The 22,067-nt window shown below is 41.3% G+C and overlaps 1 protein-coding gene across 11 annotated transcripts in view; it reads left to right on the top strand.

The window, feature by feature from the left end:
* ZNF521 (zinc finger protein 521) overlaps positions 1–22,067 on the top strand; it is a 236,040-nt gene that overhangs the window by 201,368 nt on the left and 12,605 nt on the right. For 10 of the 11 annotated variants that reach the window (XM_065668152.1, XM_065668142.1, XM_065668145.1 and 7 more), the window contains 2 exons: positions 3,879–4,010; positions 6,704–6,819. In XM_065668152.1, the coding sequence (XP_065524224.1) occupies positions 3,879–4,010; positions 6,704–6,819 (248 nt within the window). Of the gene's footprint in view, positions 1–3,878; positions 4,011–6,703; positions 6,820–22,067 lie in introns of those variants that run through there. The other variant, XM_065668151.1, reaches the window with a different exon arrangement.

Raw genomic sequence — 22,067 nt, 5'->3', positions numbered from 1 at the left:
GCCAGCCTGTAAACAGAGCCTTTTGCATCCTCTTTCTTCATCTGGCACCTTTGCAAAAGCTGCCACACCCTGGCTCTTTCTTGCCAGTGGGAGATAAAATGTTGGCTCTGCTTTTAAATTCTCTGTGGAGAGCAGAGCACGCAGACAAAGCCTTGTTCCATCATCCTTCTGCAGTGCTATGTGACCCAAGCAAGCAGGCAGTTATGTGCCCAGACATGTTATCTTAAAGCTTCTCAAAGGCAGATGGCAGTGATTCTGGGTCTTCTGTCTATGGTAGGTAGTCCTGGACTCCCCTCAAGTTCCATTGTCCCAGTTGTATTAAGAGTCTTAAGGGATCCTAATTAGGTCAGCCTATTAAAGTAGAAATTAAAAATTAACACCTCTTCTTTAAAGATGGGTAGTCTCAGAAACAGAGGCAAAACTGTCATGGCCAAGGTGGTAAGAGTAAGTCAGTGTCAGAGTTTGGAATGGAACCCAGCACTCCTGGCTCTTCTGCCACTACTGTGACTTTATCTGTCTCCCTTAAATTTAAATCATGCCGGAATCACGTTCTTGAATTCAAGGACTGGAACCTTGCCCTTTGTTCCGAGGACGTAGCACAGAGCAGGCGACGTGCACAAAATGGATGGAAAAAAGTGTGATGGGAACAGTGACTGACAAGTGGGATTTAGGAAGAATATTATTCTAGTAGTTACACGAATGTAGTCATATTTTAAATGCAGTCTTTAGAACTAGGAGACTAAAAACGTTTTATTTTTAAGAGAAAGTTTAGATTCTGCACAAATTGATGCCTTTTGCCTGGGGAAGTTTCCTATCTGCCCCAGGCGAGTGGGTGAGGGGATTTTTCAAACCCTGTTTATAAGCCTTTAGGAAAAGCAGATTTGCAACACACAGTAATCAAAGTGGTTTTGATGTTTCTGACCAGGAGATTACCTTGGATCTGGGTGATATTGGAAATACAATAGGGTCACATTTAATGGGGTTCAGTTCTTCTTAAACAATTGCAAATACTGTGTAGCTAAAATTAGTTTTGCTTCAGCATCAGGAGTGCATGCCTTTCTTCCTACTTTTTCCTCATTAGCTAATGTAATGGAAAGACAAAAAAGCCATCTCTGTCTTCTGTAGCTCCATGTAAGAGAGTTTCTTTTTAGGAAGTCTTTCTCCCTTGGAATGTTTGAAGAACTCTCTGTTCAGTGTTCCCATTCTCAAGAATGATTAGCGTGGTTCATTTACACTTTGCCAACAGTAAGTCTTTGACTTGAGAACTGTCATCGATTATTTTCACCTTGACATGTGGAAGATCCTTAGATGGAGCTCCCTTTGTCCTAATTGCTTTGACTGTGTGTATCAGCACAAACAGTTTGATGAAGAAACTTTACCCTACAGGCTGTCTAGCTTGTAGTTACCCTTTGTGGGGACTTGCCCTGTCTTCAGAACTATCTGTTTGGTAATGACCATGGCAATGATCTAGATGTAGGAGAAATGATACAATCACTTGTGGCAGTCTACATTCCTCATAACTGATATGCAAGTTCAGGAAAGAAGAGGCATTTATCTATGGTTTGTTGAGCCTTTTGCCTCTTTTTAGTATGCCGTTCTGCAGCTTTGCCCACAGCTGTGGGTTGCTGCCTGTGAGGTGAGGACAGCATGCAGCCACCCCACTTAGATGTACAGACTAGTTCATGCCAGGTTCTTTACCCTCACACTCCCCTTGACGGTGCTCGCGCAGACCATACTTTCCTTCTTTCAGCAGTAGGAAGAGCAGAACATACTTGAAGGGCTTGTCAGTGATGGTGGAAAACCCCAAGTCCAAGGCAACTTTTGGAATCCACTAATTTTTTTCCTGTAAGGAAATAGCTAGCATATATTTGATAAGTGGTTGCTAATTTATCCATGAAGAATTACAGAAGGTGTCACCTCCCCGATGAGAAGGTGTCACCTACCCCATTTCCCACTCTTATGATAGGTCTGCAGCATGTGGAGGTAGGCAGTAACATCAAGCACTGCTTTAATGAAGGATTGGGTAGAGGATGAGGGGAAGTGTACGGTTTGTTGTGTGAGCAGCGTTTGGCCATGTCTGTCTATAGCTGAGGCACCACTCTGTTGCACTAAGACTGACAGGAAGACAGGAGAAATAAAAAAATGGTAACACACCAATGTGGCCATTTTAAAGACCCAAAATGGGGTTCTACATTCCTCTCACAGTCACTGCATGACGAACACAGTTTTACCACGAAAGCCAGTGGAGGTGCTGTATATAAGAACATTATGAGAGCTGGGCGTTTGGTGGGGAGAGAGCTCCCCAGTTGCTGGCTGTTGTCAGGATAGAAATTTCTGTAGTCAGTGTTTTTTTACCTGTTTACTCCAAAGAAGACAGCTGCCACCCCAACCTGATTTTGTGTAAATCTTTTGGCTTTGTTGGTTTTCATCTGCCCCCTACTTTCTCAGTATAAAGAGCTCTGACACTTCGTAGAATAAGCACATGACAGCAGTTTTAAGTAGTCCCACCTTGCAGAACGGCCACCACTCTCTGGCTTAAGCTTGCACTGTCTAAAGCCCACAAACTCCCACCCTTTGCTGAAGATGCCATGACTTATATGAAGACTAAATTTAGCTTTAGGACTAACGAGAAGTGAAAGCTGAGGGCTACCACTGAATTTATTTCAATTCTGGTAAGATAGTAGGGATCATTTTGAGCAGACGTGTGGCCCCACTCGGCCACACAAGCACCGTGTCTTGTTTTCTTTACATGGGTGGGAAGGATTGTTGCGTGGAGCTGCAAAACATTGTCTCTGCTCTTACCGTCTGCAGCAACCACAACACCCGTCATTACAGGTCACTAATCACTGCAGGCAGTACAGCATTTAGGTGTTTGGGGTGGGTAGGGCGCTCTCCTAAATCATTCCTTCCCACCTGAGAAATGGCAGGGAGCTGTGCCAGTCGCCAAGCGTTTTATTCCCCCTTGATTCTTAATAATCAGATACAGTATTTACCTGCGAGATCAATGCTACTCGTGTAGCACACCGGTGACATACAGAAGGACCTTTTCTAAGCGGCGCTGTGGGAATTGAGGCCTCTGCAGCAGGGCTGGAAGCCACTTCTTACCTAGCAACTGTTTCTAAGTAGGACAGCCGTTGACTGCCCTCATGGCGGAGTGGATGAATCCTGCAGCACCCTCAGGAAGGGAACCTGGTGCCAAGCACCAGCCGGCCTTCAGAGGACAATGGGAGGAAGCAGAGGAACAAGCAGCAGGGAGCGGGAAGGGTTTTAAAGCTGCAGGACATTGACGGGAAAGCTGCGTCAAGAGGCACACAGGGACTTTTCTGAGCTGTTAAGAGGAGAAATGCAAATAAAGGGGGGAAAAAAATCTGGGGTTGTCAGAAAGGGAGCTGGGAAATCCTGCAGCTTGCAAAGTGTTTTGTGTATGCCCTTGGGACTGGAAACGTGGTTACGAGAAACCCCACGTCAGCCAGAGTGCCAAAAATGTGTGCGTTTGCAGTTCTTACCCATGGTAGATGAATGATGTGTGATCAGTGTTAAATTCTTCACGTGCTGTTTTGCAAATGTACGAGGTTGTGATTGGGTGGCTTTACTAAGGGATGATGTTTCAGGTCCTACTCATCATTTCCTGCTGAAGCCTAATGCTCTACATTCCTGTTTGTTGCTAACTGTATGTGGAAAATATGTTTTTAATGTCCAGTTAAGCTTTGTGCATTCTAAAACCTTCCAGGTGAGAAAACACTTTAGCAGCCATAGGTGCTGAGGGACATACAGTTTCCTGAGCTTAGGAAATCAAAAAGTCTCTTATGTTCATACATTGTGTTGGACTTGCTCTTTGGGCTGTGGTGGATTTCACTTTTTCTTCGATTTCTCCATAGATGAAGGACTGAACCATGAATGCAAACTCTGCAATCAGACGTTCGACTCTCCTGCCAAGCTTCAGTGCCACCTGATCGAGCACAGCTTTGAAGGCATGGGGGGCACCTTCAAATGCCCAGTGTGCTTTACAGGTAGGAGGCCATCACTACTCGCCCCTGTCATGCCCTTAGCTTGCACTTGCAGAACTCCATTTATCTCTGTGTCATGTGCTAGCTTTAGGTCGGTTTTAGGGGGGAACATTACATTTGTGCTCATTAGTAATATTGATTACAAATCATTTAAGAAGCTGGGCTCCTTAGAAGGTCAGGTATCCATCTGTAAGAACTGCATTTCTGGCTCTTTATATCGGAAGTTTGTGGGGTTTATAATTATAGAACTGATAGTCTGTTACCTTCCATGGTGTCGTGTTCATTACCTTTATGTTCCAAACTTGCCGAGGTTAAAACTGCCCATAAATTTGTGCTTTAAAGCTACAGATGTTTCATCTAAAACGATATAACTCAGAGCAGAACTTGGCCCCGCGGGCAAGGGCTGCTAGGCATAGTCTGTGCACTGCAGCATTCTCCTCTGATCATGTAAGAAAGCCTGCTTGCACGTGTTTGTTGGCTTGTGGTGGGAAGAAACACCCTTGTAATGTGCTTTAGAAAGCAAACCATGCTGTCTTGCCACAAGTCAAGTTCTGCTCTCCCCTGACAGAAGTCCAAGTGCGGAATAATCCTCCCCAAGTCAGTGGTGTTATTCAGTAGTAAAACCCAAGTGAGAAAATAACCTGACCCAGTGGGGCTAAGCACTGCAGTGTTTGGGCCATAATGAGGAACAGAAAAATGCTGTTGTTGGAAATGAAAGCACATTAAAAAGATGCCTACAGAGTTGTTGTGAGTTTTTTTAAGGGCTTCTTAATCAAACATTTTGTAAAATGATAACCTAAAACATAAGTGTTAATATGTAGCTTACATGCCCAATTTTGCTTTACAAGATGAAAATCAAAGATAATCACAAACATGACAAAACACACTTTGGGTATTCTCACATCAATGGCATGCTAATTCTGGAAGCCATTCAAGGTTTCTGTTCTCCATTAATGGGAGTGAAGGATTTTCATTGATAGGCAAATAGATCCTTTAATACCTTCATTTTACTTCTCTTTGTTTGGCAGCTCCCCTCCCAATAAAACCTAAGTGCATGCTACAGAGGAAAACTGAAGTTTTCATCTCTCAGATACAGTGGCTGGTGATGATTATTACCTCACTGTGTTCAGGTTTCACACGTTTTTGTGGGTTATAAAATTAAAGAAATACATAGTTCGTCTTCACTGCACAGCTTGTCATGGTAATGTCGGAGCATGGATAGTAGTGCGGTAAACAGTTCGCCTGTTACGCGTCTGTGTTCAATAATTTTTTCAGGCAGGCATTTTGTTGTTTGTTCTTTCAGTTTTATTACTGATTCTACTATTCTTTTCCCCCTTTTCCCCTGGTCTTTGTGTACACATTATGAGGTGTTTTCTTTTTAGCATAATGCCATGAGTCTTCAGTTTCCAAGTTTGGGGGACTTGTAAATGCCATATAAAAACTGGCATATGTAAGGAGTACCCATTCATGGTTCTGCTTGTGAACAAGATCCCTGATAAAACTAATCTGTAATTTTTAAGCCAGCAGCCTTGTGAAACGTGTTACAGAGTATGGAGATAAGTCGATTCCAGTCTGTGTGAAACACTTTTGTCTTTTTGCTGATGGGGTAAATAGACATCAGGCATTAATCATAAACAATGGTGTTTTATTAGCAATATGCTATTAAATTATTTCAGCATGTCTTGCTAGAATAATAACAAGAAGTAAAAATCACCAATATAAGTTTTATGTGGAAAATGGAATCTGATCTTTTTTTTTTTTCAGGGTAATGAGAAATGTGATTAAAATGTATGACTCAGAAGAACAATATTCTGATGGTTTTTGTTGCCTTGCAATTAGAATAATTTTAATGATTAGGAATGGAGTCAAAGTCAAATGCCAGCATCTTTAATAAATCCTTTTCCTGCCTATACAGATTAATATTGTAGATGCAAACTTTTTTAGGTCACAGTGCACCAGGCATCCATCAGAAGTCAGTGCTGCCAACCCAAACACTGCCTCTGGCATATACAATTTAATTATTAATAGTATGTCTCCTAGGTAAACTGTTACACAGTCTTAGGGCCTTGTTTTGTAGTCATTAAAATTGAACATGTTTATATTATTGAAACCCTTGCATTCAGTGTGTAGGCAGAGTTGATCTTAAAGTATCCAAAGAGAATTTACCTGCAGTTCTGTTTCACATTTATAGACATTGCCCCAGTGTAGCTGTGGGATATAATTTTCAGCATTACCACATTTAAATACAGAGCTGTTTGTTAGCTTTAACTTTAGGCACACAGAATAAACAGGACTTTGGCGTCTATGATTTTAAACCTGTTGGTTGCTAGGAAATAAGTTTTTGTGTATTCAATCAAAGTGCATTAAGCATGAAGAAATAATTCTGAAGAGAAAATGGCACTTTTAAATTCTTTAGATTTGAAATCTTCATTGGTTGTCCTGTTAAAGTCTTTTTTCTTTTTTTTTTTTTTTTTAAACAAGGCATCTGTTCCAGTTCTTTCATTTCAGAAGAAGGATCACACTTTGTAGATAGTGTTCATTGATACCGGTTGTAGTAACAGTGTAATGTGAAATCAGAGTGCACCAGCCTAATTTTACTCCTTGAATTGCTGAGTGTTAATGGGAAATTGTTTATAAAAAACTATTCACTTGCAATATGAAATAGTGAAATGAGTGTTGCTTGTCTAATATTCCAGTGTTTGTCCAAGCAAACAAGTTGCAGCAGCATATCTTCTCAGCCCATGGACAAGAGGACAAGATCTATGACTGCACACAGTGCCCACAGAAGTTCTTCTTCCAAACAGAGCTGCAGGTACTATTCTTGTTACCTGGGGGTTATAATAATGTTACCTGGGGATTATAATCGCATTATGTATTTGCTAGCTGAGTCCAAAGCTTTACTTGCCATGAACTTTTCTGATACTTGTTCATCATTATGATGGGAATGAGGGAAGGAAAAGAGAAATTACAGGTGATTCAACCCATGCTGCTTCAAAAAGGTACCAGTAGAAAGCTGCCTCCTACAGACCTGAATTTTGAGACCCACCTTTGAATTCTTGCTCTGTAGGTTGTTGCAGCTCAAGATATTCTTGAGGAGAGAGAAGAGGGCATCTAGTCAGACCCTGCCGTGCAGTGATCAGGGACACCTTCCACTAAACTGGGTTGCTCAAAGCCCCGTCCAACCTTAAACACTGAAAGGAATGGGGCATCCACAACTTCTCTGGGCAATCTGTTCCAGTGCCTCACCACCCTCATAGTGAAGAATGCTGTCCGTTTCCCATAAATACTAACTTGATAGGGGGAAAAAAATAATAGTGTCAAATGAATGGTACACTGTCCTCTTGCGTGCTGTCAGACCTGTAATGGTGCTGTTTACTAACAGTAAACAGAAGGACAGAGAGGAAAACAATAAATATTGAACAAGATCTGAAAACAATTAAATGAAGGAATTATTTACTACATACTAACATTCTGCACTGCTTGTCTTGCAATGAGAAGTGATGGTGTGCCATTCCTGGTGTGGTGTGATACTTTGGAACAGCAGCAGCAGATTTTTTCTGAACTATTTTACTCTATATTAAAATATTAAGATAGGTTGACAGAAATAAAAAAAAATCAGGGTCACTGATGGTCTATAGGGATGGAACAAGGAGAAATATTTGTACAGTAAGGCCTTTTATACACTGTCTGCCATGTGCTTTTTATTAGGCAAGAAGAGATTTTTCAGCACCTAAGGTTTTTCAGAAGTTTTTTATAACATGTGTCCCCATCTTTAAGTCCTTTAACTGAGGTGTCCACAATTAATTTTGCTTTGGACCAGAGCTGGATTTCATCTTATCAGCAGAGGCAGAAAGCTAATGATGAATGTGCACATGTATGCCCATTTAGTATTTCGCTTACTGCAAGTTTTACACATTGAAAACCTGATACTAATGATGATATGAAATATTTCTTTGGAGAAAAACTAAATCAACATTTAAACCATGCATGAATTCATTGTGTGAGAGATTGTTATCTATATCTATTGCACTGCATTTGCTCTTTCCCAGTTTCTTTCTGCATGAAAACAATATGCAATAAAGTCTTTGCGATAGCCTTCCCTATCTCTTTCATGGTGGACCTGTAGGTCATGGGAGCTCCTGTAGTACCTCCAGTACCATTCCTGTAATACTCCAAGGTTCCTGTGCAGTATTTCTCCCCTATCTTTAATAGATCCAAATCTGTTCCATTTACTGCCTGTACAAGCAGTGCAAGCTCTGACCCAGTGTGTAAGCATAAGACAAGGAAAAGAAAACGAAAAGTTGGATGTTTAGGAAAAAGACATTCAAAGATAGTGATGGATAGAAAGAGGCAAGATTGAGTTTTGAAGTCAGCAGATGGTCTGGACTGCATATGAACTTACTGGACTTGCAGGGAAAATAAAGGAGAAACTGAGTGGAATGAGGAAAGGTCACAAACTAATTTTGTTGTATGTGTTCCTTTCACAGCATGGGTTTTGTGGAATCATTTCTTTGATTTTTTTGTTAATTTTTTTTTTTCAAAATACTTGCTGTTTTTTTCTGCAAAGTGTTTCCAATAAGGTGAAACTGCTGTTTCAGGAAAAAATATTGAAATCTTTTTGGCTTACTAGTTTCCACAAATTCTGTTGTTCATCACTGAGGAATCAAAATGAGGAAGTAAGAAGTAGGGACATCAGCAGTTTCTGCAAGGAGAAAGGAGAGATTGTAAGAGAGAAAGACCAAAAGAAAGGAAAAAAAAGAAAATAGAAAGAAAAACAGACCAAGCAGAACAAAAAACTCAGGAAGAGAAGAGGTGCAGGTATGCGAAAGACAGCAAAAGACAATTATAAAAAGAAAGAAACAGGAGCAAGGGGGTAGAAATTATTTTAAACAGCAGAATTCAGACTGGATTTTAAAAAGGGAGAATGGGTAATTGAATTCTGAAGATGCAAAACGTGCAGAGGCCCAGGTGTCACTGTACTACAATCACCTCCTTAATAGCCTGTCCCGCCTAAAATACACTTCCATTTCAAAAGATGTGAAATCCCAAGCAGCTGCCTTCAGCTTCTTTATTTTAATACCACCACATGTTTTTTTCACTCAAAATTCTTCCCTGCCCAAGACTGGGGGCATGATTTTGCTTTCTCCATCTAAGCCTAATTCATTAAAACTTAAGCATAACTGAGATACCTGGTCTTACAGGGAAGGGCTCAGAAAAGCATGTTGCTACAGAGAAACAAATTATGCTCCATGGTGGCTAGGTGACAATCAGTGTGTTATTCCATGCTGCAGAAGGCTCTTAATAGAGCACATCTCCATGCCCTTAGAAAGAGCCTCTCCCTGGCTTATTTTAACATGTGAAAAGGAGAAGGTATTCATTTTATTACTCAATTAATTATGTTTATTATTTTAATTAACCTGGGTAGCCCCACCCCAGTTGAGAGTGCATTATGCTTAAAAATATGCAGCAGCATCATGCCTTTTGCATTTATTTGTTGGGATAGCTGGCTTTCTGATTTTACCTCCAGTTATCATCCACCCAGCCTGGTGAAAGGGCAGCAAAGCACTTAGAGCAGTAGGTACTGACCTTTGGAGCTGCTTTTGCTGAAAATACATTGATCTCGAACCCATTCTCATTTAAAACCTATTCTAGGAGGCATCACTTTGTTCAGGCTATCTACCCGCTGAAGCAGCAGAATCTTTGGCAATGAGCCTCCAGGTTATGTTTCTCTATCCTTTCACATTACTGTGGTCTGTATTGGGGCTTGCAGCATAACAGTGTATTTATTCTCTCTATCAGGAATGGTTCCTTGCTTTTAATTTAAACATGCATCTAAAGTGCATTTCGCATGCATGAGAGATGCTTATCATCTCAGATTAGAAGCCATGGACTGCACTCTATGGCTGTAGGGCAGAGTAAGAACATGAACAAGGTAGAGCAGAGCAGAACACAATAGGATTGAAACCCTATCCATACACATAGTACAGCTCATAATTAAAGGGAATGAATTCAAGGATAAAGAAAATGAATGCATTATAATGATGCTTAAACTTGGTGTTTGGCCCAGTGTTATTCTTTGCTTAGCATTTTCTGACTCCTATTCCAGGAAGAGTAGGCTACAAGAACATAAGAATCCCCACATACCATGTCCATCTCACCTTGGGCAAGTTATTATTCCCTCATTACCAGTCTTCTCAATGCAAAAACCAAGTCTCTTTAGAGATTTTCGCGATTTCACTCCACACTCCTGTTAGGAATACAAGACAATCCCATAGGACCATATACTGGTGAGAACAGAGAGTAAATGACAAGTCCTGAAAATCAAACCTGCAATGTATTAATAATGAGATTTTACAGGAGTTTATTCTTTTAAGATCAACTCCATAGCTCACCCATCTCCCACCTTTGACACAACATTTGAATGGCTTTTTGCTCCATAGCTATCGAATGAGCTGTAAGTTTTTGGAGATACTACATCCATAGGAAGGAAACAAATAGAAACCTTCTGTAACAGAAGTGTATGTTTTAAGAGTGAATTAAGACTGAATTTTCATACTTCCATGTTCAAAAGGCATGTGGTGTATTTACATTTCTGAAATGGAGTTTGAAAAATATGTCCCTAAAAATGTTAATTCTTTAGAATGGAAAGATTTTAATATAACATGCTTAATATAATAAGGGCTTTTCAGAAATAGGCTTGTAACAATCTTTAAATCAGAAATATATCCCATGTAGATATCAGATAAGGAAGCTGCAACGTAGGTGTATTTATAGGGTGCCTAGATAGCGCCCAAAAGATGAAACTCTTCCAACTGCACACCTGGAGTATGACTATACAGTTCTCTGTACAGGATGGATATGACTAAGTCTTCTCCATCCATCATCCATAATACTTAACTTACCAGTCCTAGTCTTACTTCTGCAATCCACAAAACATATCATGGTGTTTGTGGGGAGGAGTGAGACGCTTCTGTGGGGTGTTACCCAAAGTGAATGGATTCAGTTTAGATTTTTTTTCAGATGATGTGGGGTCAGAGAGGTACCAATGTCCAGTAGAAGTGCTGAATAATTGTAGAGGTTTTATCAGTGTTTTATCAATGAGGATAGTTCTGAAGATGATACTAGCCAAGATTACGTGGCCTCTCAGGGCTATTACGTGCAGTACAAAAATTATATCTTTAGTGAGTTAGAGCATTTAGTTCACATTTTGTGATAATAATTAGTTGCCCCTGTGGTAGTTAAGTGTCCCCACTTTACAGATATTAAAACTAGAGCAAGAAATAATTGGATCAGCAGTTGTTTCCCATCCTGTTCAAAAGGGACCTGGCCTCAGTGATTCACGCCCTTGCTGCTTCCCGTCTGGACTCCATCAGCGCAGAATACCTGGGCATGAAGCCATCATCCTGTAGGATGTTCCAGCTAATGCAGAGAGCTGCAGCACTGGTCCTCAGTAGCAAAGGAGACCAAGAGCATATTCAGCCTGCTCTCTTCCTGTCTACACTGCTCTCCTCCATGTTTGTCCAATTGTCCTCTAAGACTCAATCCCTAATATTGTCAGCATATCTCAGAGATCACCTGAGAAGTTCTTCCCATTTGATAACAACACATAGTTGACAGCCCTTCTTTCTGAGTGCTTTCATCAAAATGATGAAGTTTGTTTGGACATGAGCTAGAACTTTCCCACAGACAGGCCTGGGATTATGGAAGAGACTTCCACAGCAGCTGAGTATTACCATGAATGTCCTCAACTTAAGCTTTTAAGAATAGGGTTCACCTAGAGATGATGCTATAGACTCCCTTTTCTCATATAAACATGTACCTGCATGTAGATTTCTAAACCTTCCCCCAAACCCCAACCCACAACAACAGAGCTCTTCCAAAGCAAAATACACAGTTCCTTCCCCAGGGAAAGGATGAAAGAAAGAATGAAGCACTCATAGCAGATGTTATTCATGTCACTTGAAACAGCAGGAGAACATGCTCAGCTCCCGGTGCAAGCAGATGAAGCAGAGTGGGGTAGAGGCAGCATAGAAGAGTCTCCAGGAGTTTTATGTAGCTTTATGTGTATTCCTCTCCAGATGCTCAGTTTGAAGATTTTCATGTTCCAAGGTTAGCATTTTTGAAACAAATATTCCAGTTTCTTCCTCATTTCTTTAAGGGTTAAACTTCCCAAAGATCTCTGCATTGTAAAATGCTCTCAAATATCTCAATGTTTTTAAGTGGCCTTAAAATACCCTTGACCTGAGCCGGAGCAGAACTAAGCAAGCTCTAGGCTATTTCAAGAAGTAAAAGACTTGACTGAGACCTTTGGTGGAGACAGTACCAGAGCTGGGATTCAAACACTATATTCTCTCATTTGGAGGTCAGCTAGAGAAAACTGCTAATTAACCTGGGCTGGGGTTGTCTCCTTGTGGCAGAGGCCTTCTGGGGCCAGCTGGGAAAGAGATTGGTGTGGGAATAGCATCATCCATAGCAGCAGTGGCACTGCTGCCTCCATATAGGATTGTTTTGCCAAGGCCCCCACAGTAGTTGAGTCTGTGTATCATGCAGGTCCCAATGGTGAGCTTTCTATGACAGCAGGGGAGGCAATGAATAATTTATACTCTTTACACAAAAACAGGGACAAAACTTTCAAACCTGCGGGTGAAGTTAGATTTTCAAGGATGTTTTCTTCACAAAGAAAAGGCCTCAAAACATTTTTTTAAGTGAAATTGGAGATTAGTTCTGGCGTTTCTAGGTCCCCAAACTCTCAGGGTGAGGAGTGGAACATAGATGCTGCCTTTCTAGGCCCCAAAGGCCAGGAGCCAGCAGGGAATAACTTTGTCAGCTTTTCTTAAAAACAAGCCTACCTGAAATCCAATTAACAATCAAAGCTTTAGGCCAACATTTTCAAACTCAGTGGCCTATTTCTGAGAGGGTGCTGAGCACCTCCAGATGCAGTTAAGGCCAGTGCAAGAAGATGCTGGTGCTGAGTACATCAGGAAATCAGGTCATAAGCGCCTGAAGTTAGGAACCTTGATAAAAGCATAGGTGCTGTGCAGCCATAGCCTCGTTTAACGTTCAGCAAAATACTTTTGATGCCTAAATACAGGTGCCACGTTCAATAATGTTGGCCTTACTGTTTAGCAGGCAATCAGGCTACTTTTGTTAGAGCAAAGGCCTAGGAGTAAGGAGACTCCTGGCTTCAGTTGCCAGGTCAGGTGCTAACATGCTCCATTTAACCATGTGGGCTCTCCATCTCCAGGGCGAGGATGATGATAATAAGGCGTGTGTGAGAGATACTAGGATTTTAATCAATGCTTATGTTTTGAGGGAACTACATAGAGCTGCATTAGGGACTTATTAAGGACTTAGTATTATTAAGTATTATCAGGAATAGGACACGATAGGACAAGGGGCAACAGGATAAAACTTAAAAAGGGGGAAGTTTAGATTGAATATAAGAAAGAAATTCTTTACTGTGAGGGTGGTGAGGCACTGCAATGGGTTGTCCAGGGAAGTTGTGAATGCTCCATCCCTGGTGGTGTTCAAGGCCAGGTTGGACAGAGCCTTGGGTGAGATGGTTTAGTGTGAGGTGTCCCTGCCCATGGCAGGGGGGTTGGAACTAGATGATCTTAAGGTCCTTTCCAACCCCAGCCATTCTATGATTCTGTGATTAGTTTGAATGTTTTTTTTCCTGAACCCCTGTGCTTTCTGTTTCAGATAGGTGTATGGATATTAGCGTGCACCAGTATGTGCACTGAGTATTTTTCCATGTCTTCCAAGACTTAAAAAAATTCAGACCTGTGTTCCTAAGACTTGAGACTTCTTTCCCTTGAAGGAAGAATTTTTTTTCTTTGCAAATTTTCTCAGAGAAGCAACCATAAGAAGCGTGGTGGAAGCACTCATGCATTAGCTTTTTCAGGACATACCTTCAAAGTGTTTCCCCGCAAGTCTTTTGTTTCAATGTCAAACAAAGTTTAAATACCAAAAAAAAAAATAAAATACTTTGAATTCCCTTCCAGTGCCCCTTCCCTCCTGGGGCTTGAGGGATGTTACGGCCATAGTAGGTTTTCACACAGTAATTCTTTTCTAAATACGAAATTTCCAGGTTTGGGGCTTTTGAGTTCACCTGCCTTTGATTGGCCTATTCAAATGTAAACACTCCCTGTGGGTACTTCTTTAGTTCATGAATATTTATAGAACACTGCAAATCCCACCAAGCCCAAAGTACCAGAGTTTTTCAGCGACCATTTTGATTTCACTAAATAGTGCTTGGCAAAGGTGAGCTTAGTATTAGTGGTTCCTACTTGTCTCCACATACTCCATGTACTTGTAATTCAACATGCAACCGTCAACCTGTGGAACTTTCCACACTTTTCTCTGTAAAGAAGCAGGAAATAATGCGTTCACAACATCCCATAGTCATTCCCTGGAAGAAGGTTGCTTAAATTTCTGAAGCAATTATGGGTTTGTTTTCTCAGATGTTTGAGTGATATTGCTACGAAAATACAGAATGAATTGACAAAGACACTGTCGCAGTTAAGTGATTAATATCACCTTTAAATGCACCAATTTAATCTTGAAAAGAAATTCAGACTTAAGGAACAGGAAAGTGGTGAAAGATTGGAAGCTGTATGTCCTGTCCAAAACAAGTACTGAGCTACCTCTACAAGTACCATACAAAAATCAGCAGAAATGTCTCTTCTTTCTCTTTCAAGGGAGATAGAGTCATACCCAAATATGTAAGTGTTTGAATATACGTCCCTATTTTGCCTACTCCTTCCTGTTTATGCCTGTGTATGCTGGGGTTATTTTTGTAAAGTATAGGTAACTATTTTCAAAAAAATCAGTAGCAGCACAAAGGTTAACCCATACTTTGGATCTATTCTACTTATTGCCTTATATAGTCAACACTGAATAGATTCTGCAGGATCAGGTAATATAGTACAGTTCATAATCCTTGTGACTGCAAAGACTGTGTCATGCAGTATGTTAAATGAAGTTTGTTATCTCTAGTCTGAAAACTGGCAAGAAACCTTAGCAATCAGAAGATAAGCTCCACTGTTCCTTTGTCTTCTAAAGTGTTGACTCTGAAAAACATTATGTGTCAACATTAACATAATGATTGTTTTAGCAAATGGGACAGTGAGGTGTGCGAAATTTCAGCCTAAAGAAGCAAACCAGAAGTTGCTGCAGAAAGGAAAATGCACAGAAAGGCGGAAAGAGAAGGAAACAAAAGGCAGAGGAGTAGAAGTAGGAAGGAGATTATGGGGCAAAGAAAGAAGCAAGCTAGAAATGATAGTGTTGGGAAGGCAAACATTTTTCTGCTGGGTGATGCTGGTAATAATGATAAGGCACTTGGAAAAATAAATCATGGTAATAATAAGGGGAAGTTCAGTTACTACATGAAGGCCAATTTCTACCCTCAATCCTTGTAGAAACCTCTGTGAACATCGGGGAGTCCAGTTGTAGATTGAGGGCAGGGGAAGCAGTGAATGTATTCCCTGACCCACAAATAATCATTAGAAATGGAATTCTGCCCTTTGCAGAAAATGAGGTTTTATCATCTGTGCCCTGAATGTTTCAGCCTACACCTTGCCATTAGTCAGGTCAGTTGGCTCATATACCTAGAGTAAGCAGAAGAAATAAGCACTCTGCGTTTGAATAGTTTCCTTGGTAGATCAGTTCAGTTCTCTTAATTGCCCATCCATTAATTTCTTGCTAATGTGGTTGATATCGATGACTGATTTTCTGTGCTAAACAGGAAGGCCCACTTCTTTATTCTAGGACACATTCCTTCCTGCAACTGTCCTGCTGTTAGCTACCAGTAGCTGCCGTTATATTATCTTTCATCTGGCCCAGAGCTGACAACAGATGGCCATCTCCGGGACTGCCATCAGTGTGACTTTATGAAGCATCCAGCTATGGTGTACTGAGGAGCTTCATGGCCAGTTCTGCAAATCTGCCTCCCTTCCCCCGACCCTGCTGCTGGCCGCCCTCACTCCATCCCCGTGAATAAGCTCCTCATTCCTGGCTCCACTCTCCACTGGTCCTGCACTTTCCCAATGAGTGATGGCACAACATTATCTCTGAAAGTTTGCTGCTCAAGGTCTGCCCTGTTTTCTCTCCACAGCACTGGCAGACGGTTGCCATGGCCCCTGTATACCCTTGCATCCTCACCTCTCCATGGTTTTGTGTACCAAAGCATAGGTGGAGGGGCTCAGTAGCAGCAAACCTGCCACCTCTTAAGATCTGTAGTGTGAATCCTGGCTTCTTCCATCACAGAGCTTAGCCCAGTAGCCCTGCATTTCCTCAAGCTCCAGGGCTTTGTAAAGAGAGGGAATGTTTACTCTTTGTTTTTTTTAATGTTCTACAAGATGTGTTGCCAAGCCAAGATTGAGTATATTAAGTGTGAAGGAGGCTAAACTATCGATTAGAGACCCAAAGTGGAGAAAAGTATAAAATTCACAAGCATCCTGACTCCATTGACCCATTTGGAAAAGCTGTTTCAACTGGGTGGCTGCTGTGCATGTTGGAGAAAGATATATTGTTTGCTTCTGACAGAGTTTTCTAAAGCAAGGTACCTCCACAGCTGAACCCGTATTTTAAGAGAAATTCACATTTGTATCCTTTATTGTGATATTTGCGGCAAGTCTACAGCTAGTAACAGTCTCTGCCCTCAAGCTATAAAGGAGTAAGGCTCCATTGTTGGAGAGAGAGCAGCCTTCTGTGTGAAAGGCTGAGATGTGGTAGGCAAGATGAATAGTGCTTAAAAGCAGTGCTTGCGGTGCTGTCATTTAGAACAGGAACAGTGAGGATTTAAACGAAAGTGAAAGGCATGGTAAATGAATCCTTCAAAATTGGTCAAATTTTCAGCTGCCTAAAATAACAAGTTTTCTCCATTGATAGGTTCATTGAGTAGGAGGAAAGTTGGGAGGGGATGAATTCCCCTAGGGAGGAGGTACAGATAGTTTGTGAAAACAAGGTGTGGTCAGTGATTCATAAAGAGACATATCCAGGAAACTCCAGTAAACAGCAATCTTGGCTCAAAAGTGGTGACTTTCCTTCTTTTTTTTTTTTCTATTTTTTCCTCTCCCCCCCCCACCCCGCTTTTTCTTTTTTAAGGGAAAAAAAAAAAAAGCCATCGTTACGTTGGTCCATTCCAAACATTAGTCAAAAAAGACTCTTGATGCAGATGGCTACACAACTGGAGCTGTTCATTACAAAACCCTGGCCAGGAGGAACAGCTTTTAGGTTTAGCTTTTTTACCTGTTATTGGGGTCAGGTTCACTGTGCCTTGATCAAATTGAGGCTGAAATATAATTTTGGCTGGAAAAAGAGAAGGTTTTTTGCAAGCCCTTGTGATTTATTTTTCTTTTAAGTGGAGCTTTCTTTGTGTTCAAAGCTGAAATTGTGTGTCCTCCACCCTGTTAACAAGGGAAGAGAGAAAGAGATGATTCAGTTCTCGTGAACCAATACTGCTGAGTTACACACATTTCTACATGCAGCTTTAGTTGTTTATCTGTATTGTTATAGTCTCATTTTGCAGCAGAATCGCTAGACACAGGCACTGATCATGGGTGTGTAAATCTGCCTTGGGGATTCTCTGTGTCAGTGAATACCCTGCTTCCCCCCATACTTAGATGTAGATGCGTGTAGATGTGTGCTATGAAACATAAAGAACCTGTGATATTGTTAAATATTAGCAGTGCATTTTGCTTTGCTTTGCGTTTGTAAAGGTGAAAGGTGATTGTGCAGGAAAATGGAACAGTATATTTGCTGTGAGACAGGCACTAAGAACTCACTCCCATGCTCAGTTATAATTCATGACTGTACTGGTGGGAAGCCCTTATCCCTCTGTGGAGTTAATGCATCTCTACTGTAGCCTGCTGAGAGCACCCTGTGTCCCCTCCCACCATCTGTGCATTCACTTGCGTGCTTTCTCTCTCTCTTTACTGTGAGATCTCTTGGTGTTAAAACTGTCAGACTACTACTGCCTGGTAAAGGTGGCTTTATGATGTGTATTAATGTTGAATTGTCATTTAAAGGGTGAGAAGGTAGGAAAGGGATATGTTACCATGTGTTTTATGCTCTTGTTAGGAAATGCTGACGAGCAAATAGAAAGGTAGATTTGTTACTTCAAGCAGCAAACAGCTTTGAACAGTATATAGAAATTGCCACAATGTAGGATAACAGCTACTGATGGCAGATGCATCTTTCTTCCAAATCTGGGCATATTTTGCTGTTTCTTTGTACAGTGTATCTGTGTTTCTCCATGTCAAAATCTGAACCAACAGCACTGTAACTTGAATAATATTTATTTACCCATCAGCTGGCTTCGCGGACAACTATTTCACTTTCTACAAGTTGACCTCCTCTATTAGCTGAAAAGCTCTCTTGCAGGCTTCAAGTTAATTGCTTCTTTGCTACCTGAGACTTGAAATTCATGTGACCAAGTGCTATAAGCTATTACAATCTTACTTATATAAGTAATGTACAAAGATTTCTCTTTATTATAGTTGCTATTTTTATTGCTGTAAGGCACTGTCAGAAGACCAGTGAGCCTGTCTAGCTTTGAAAGAGCTGAACTCACAGAGGTTTGAGATGATTCTTTATCAACCTGGCACCTTTCCACCATGTTAGACTCGGAATATGGTTAAAAGGCCATCTACTTGACTGTCACAGCAATATTAATTTGCAGTGTTTCACTGAATGTAATCTTACGTAGTCTGTTGTTTGTATTCCTTTAAAACTTATAAATCAGATCCAGACCTGGAATACCAGTGGTATGAACTTAACAGATGTGCTGCCATCAGGGACCTGCTAGGTTATAAACTGCAGAAATGATCTTTTTCTATTTCAGATTCCTAGCTTATTCCAGAGAGACTTAGGAACCACAGAAGCAGGGTGGAAGGTCACACGTTAGGACGGTAGCACCCACCCAGCGTTTGACGTTAGGTGTAATTGTCAGGAAATCCAGCTCTAATCATTTTATTATTCAGTCATAGCATCCTGCTGAAGCTCTCAAGCAAAAGTAGGGCAAGAATGACTCCAGTAGCTCTGTGTCCAGGTTTTCTTAGGTGAAAGATCACTTTGAGATGACACAGCTGAGTAGTCAGGCTGAAATCCTAGTTGGTATTTTATTAATTTTGCACCAAGATAAATCTTGAAATTCTGACAAACTCCATGACAGGTGAAATTCCTTCTTGCAGAATCTGCTCAGCAAGAGGCTGCTCATTTCGTTCTGTTCGGAGGCAGGCAACAGGAGGGCAGCTTTATAATCAGCCCTCAAAGGAGCCCCGGCCGCCCCAGAGCCTTGGACTGATTGAATAACTCCTGGGCCTCTTCCCCTAGGCCTCCATCAGCAGGGGTCCTGTGGAAAGCAATCTCCCGCAGACTGGCACTGAAGTGAGCTTTAAACTACTATTTTCTGCTCTCCAGAGGAGCCTGGAGTACTAAAAGATAGATGGACTGCAGATATTTTATGAGAAACTGTCAGAAGAAGAGCAGAGTAAATGTTTTTTTTTTCCTCCTTCTTTGAGTCACACGCTGCATCATTGTAGAATTTCTTCCAGAATCTCTTACACTGAAAGTTTGAAATTAATTGGTTGCTAACCTTAATTTCCCCCCCTCCCTCTTCTTCTTTTTCTCCCTTTCTTTTCTTCTTTTCCTTCCTTCTTTTTTTTTTTTTTTCCCCTTAAATATTCACTCGGAGGCCCTTTGCTTAACCACAGTTGCAGAAAATCAGTACCATTTGCACTGAAATATTTATAATGACAGAATGAAAAATTGGATTCATTTTCTGGCCTGTAGCCGAACAGTCTGCAACTTTGCGCAGCATTGTTTAGGATCTCTCATTCCTTCCTTTCATTTGGGTCGTTTTCAGACACACACGCGCACGCTGCCCGTGCTTCAGAGGAATGCTTAGCAAAACACAGAGCCATTTTTAATCTCAGCCTTGAGAAAACAAGTTGTCTCTAACCTTGCCACCATTTGTGGGGGGAAACAAAGGGAGGGGTCCCTGGGAAGCGTGTAGTAATCTCTTACAGGAGAGATTATGGAGGACAACATGCAGTAATCTGTCCTTTACAGCAAAGCAGTGTATGGTTGGAATTCAGCAAGGGGAGGCACAGTGGACTAGGACCAGGCTGGATAGCAGGCTGTCTCCAGTAATCCCTGCTCTGCCACCAGTTCCCTCGCCAGTTCCCTCGGTGGCCTTAGGATGCTCATTTGGCCACAAAGGAGGAGGTTGTCCCTGCACTCCTTTTTGTGCATGAACACAGACTGTGCCTATGAAAATGCCCCGTGCTTCTTTGTACCTCCAGAAAAGGGAGGATGCTGTAACTGTACATATTTACTTCCCTTGCAGCAATGGTGTGAAGGTGAAGTGGTTGATGTTTGCAAAGGGCTTTGAAAATGAAAGTGTGGATCCTCGGGCTCCAATTTGCATCCCCTGCCAGTATAAAAGGTACCTTAGTCAGACAGCCAAGGATTCCCTCAGTATGCAGCGATTCCTGTTTATTTTGCTAGCTGGTTCTGTATAGCTCCCTTTTGGCCTTCACAGGTGTGTCTCAGACTCCGATGAATTCCAGGGATTTTTAATTGATGTCACCATCCCGTGGGGGCTATTACAAGCTGACATAAGTTTAGGCAGCCTTATGAATGGTTTAACGTGCACAGAGGACTATGACGGCCCAAGATTTGAATGTTTAGGCCACATGGATTTACAAAAATGTACAGTGGCTGTATAGGAATTAGTCTGAAAAGGTACACAGTTTAGCAGAGAACACTAAGTCTCTGCAGATGTTGGACTGTTGTGCAGAAACTAATAGAGAAATACACCTATGGAAAGTAGTGATTTCAAAACCCGTGGAAATTATTCTCTGGTGCGTTCTGTAGACTGTCTTGACAATTGTGTTAGCTTCTGGAAAAGCACTGTGGCCAAAATCTTAATCCCTTAATCCCTAATGCCTGAAAAGGCTCCTGGAGGCCATGCCAGGTCCCTGAAGGAAGCAGGTTGGGGGGGGGGGGGTCAGATTCCACTAGGTACTGAGGATCTTCTGAAAATATAGGTGCCAGAAACTGCTTATCAAGGTCCAAAAATGTCGTCTCACTGACTTCACCTGTATCAAATTTACAGCATAGCTCTACTGCTGATAGCAGGTATGTGTGTACAGTACTAAATTCTGATCTCTATTCCACATCACTCATCTGAGCACAGATTTTTTTATGTCTTCAGTTTCTTCTGTGAGACCATTGAAACTCTGGCTCCCTCTCTGTGGTCTTCAGAGCACAGCCCAAGCAGGCATGCCAATAAGCAGTAGGAAGGGATGCAGATCTGCTGTAAGCATCACTATAACCCCGTTAGCACTGCGCAGCATTCTGTGGTTTGAGAGCAATGCATACTTTTTATCATTCAGAAGTTTTTTACCAACTTGCAGATTTGCCTTTTTACCATGTTCCCCAAGATAGTTTGACAGGTCAGCCTCGAGTGATGAGCGTTCTGACACAAACTGCGTTGTGTCTTAGAAATCTTGCCTGCAGTTGTTTTACTGTAGTATTGCTTTGATTTGAAAAAGAAACTTTCTACAAAGTGGTGTGGTTTAGGATATAACAAAAAAAAAACCACAAAACCTCAAACGTTATTGTGCTGTACATATTACAGAGATTTTCTGCTTAGCAGTTATTACTGTTTTTGGATTTGCTTCTTTTTCTTCATCGATGTAAACGGAGAAGAGTGTATTTGTTGTAATTTTGTTGTGAGAAGCAAGCTTGTGAGAAGCAAGAATAATAGAGACAAGAAAGAATGTGAGCTTTAATTGCAAATATTAAGTATATTTTTAAGTTGACATTTTGAAAGTATATTGCCCTGGCAATTTAGTGGCACTTTAAGAGAACCTATATTCCCATAGTAGGCTGTTTCAAATCCAGAAGGATTTCTTTGGTGAGCTGACCAGAGCACAAATATACAGGTATGTCAAATGCCTTAAGATGCTAAAACGACTTGCAGGAACAAAAGACTATAGACCACAGTGAAGTGACAGTACAGATCTAATGGGATGGTGCAGAACTGTTACT

Source organism: Lathamus discolor, chromosome 2, assembly GCF_037157495.1.
Source record: "Lathamus discolor isolate bLatDis1 chromosome 2, bLatDis1.hap1, whole genome shotgun sequence".
Taxonomy (NCBI): domain Eukaryota; kingdom Metazoa; phylum Chordata; class Aves; order Psittaciformes; family Psittacidae; genus Lathamus; species Lathamus discolor.
This window is presented reverse-complemented; position numbering and strand designations above follow the sequence as displayed.